Genomic DNA, 515 nt, shown 5'->3' with positions numbered 1-515 from the left:
AACGTCACACCCAAATGGTTTCTGTCCTGTGTGGATTCTCATGTGTCGGTCCAAGTCCATTTTTTGGCTGAAAATTTGCCCGCAGACAGTGCAAGGTCTCTGTCCTGTGTGGATTATCACGTGGGAGTTTAGCTCGCTTTCGAGGCTGAATCTGTGTCCACATACGTCACAACTAAATGGTTTCTGTCCTGTGTGGATTGTCACGTGCCGGTTAAAGTTTGCTTTATCGCTAAACCTTCGTCCACAAAAGTAACAACTGAACGGTTTCTGTCCCGTGTGGATCCTCGTGTGTCTGTTTAAATTGGTTTTTCTGTTAAAAATCTTACCACAGTCGTCACAACTAAAAACCTTGGGTTTTGTCTGGATGTCTTTGGGCGACTCTTCATCTTCGTTCACTCTGACATATTTACTATTACCCAAACTGCTTAATGACCATGTTCCTAAATGACAGCTCATGTGTCGCTGAAGAGACTGGTTGTGGGGAAATTGCTCACCACACTCAGGGCAGATAAATG

The 515-nt window shown here is 44.5% G+C and overlaps 1 protein-coding gene across 1 annotated transcript in view; it reads right to left on the bottom strand.

Moving 5' to 3' along the window:
• Positions 1-6: 6 nt before the first annotated feature.
• The window catches only part of LOC106533180 (zinc finger protein 568), a gene marked incomplete at its 3' end in the record, with an annotated part of 3,768 nt that continues 3,259 nt past the window's right edge, over positions 7-515 (bottom strand). The window contains exon 3 of the mRNA XM_014029419.1: positions 7-494. Coding sequence (XP_013884873.1) covers positions 7-494 — 488 coding nt within the window. The remainder of the gene's footprint in view (positions 495-515) is intronic.

The sequence above is a fragment of the Austrofundulus limnaeus genome, unplaced genomic scaffold (genome assembly GCF_001266775.1).
Source record: "Austrofundulus limnaeus strain Quisiro unplaced genomic scaffold, Austrofundulus_limnaeus-1.0 Scaffold900, whole genome shotgun sequence".
NCBI lineage: Eukaryota > Metazoa > Chordata > Actinopteri > Cyprinodontiformes > Rivulidae > Austrofundulus > Austrofundulus limnaeus.
This window is presented reverse-complemented; position numbering and strand designations above follow the sequence as displayed.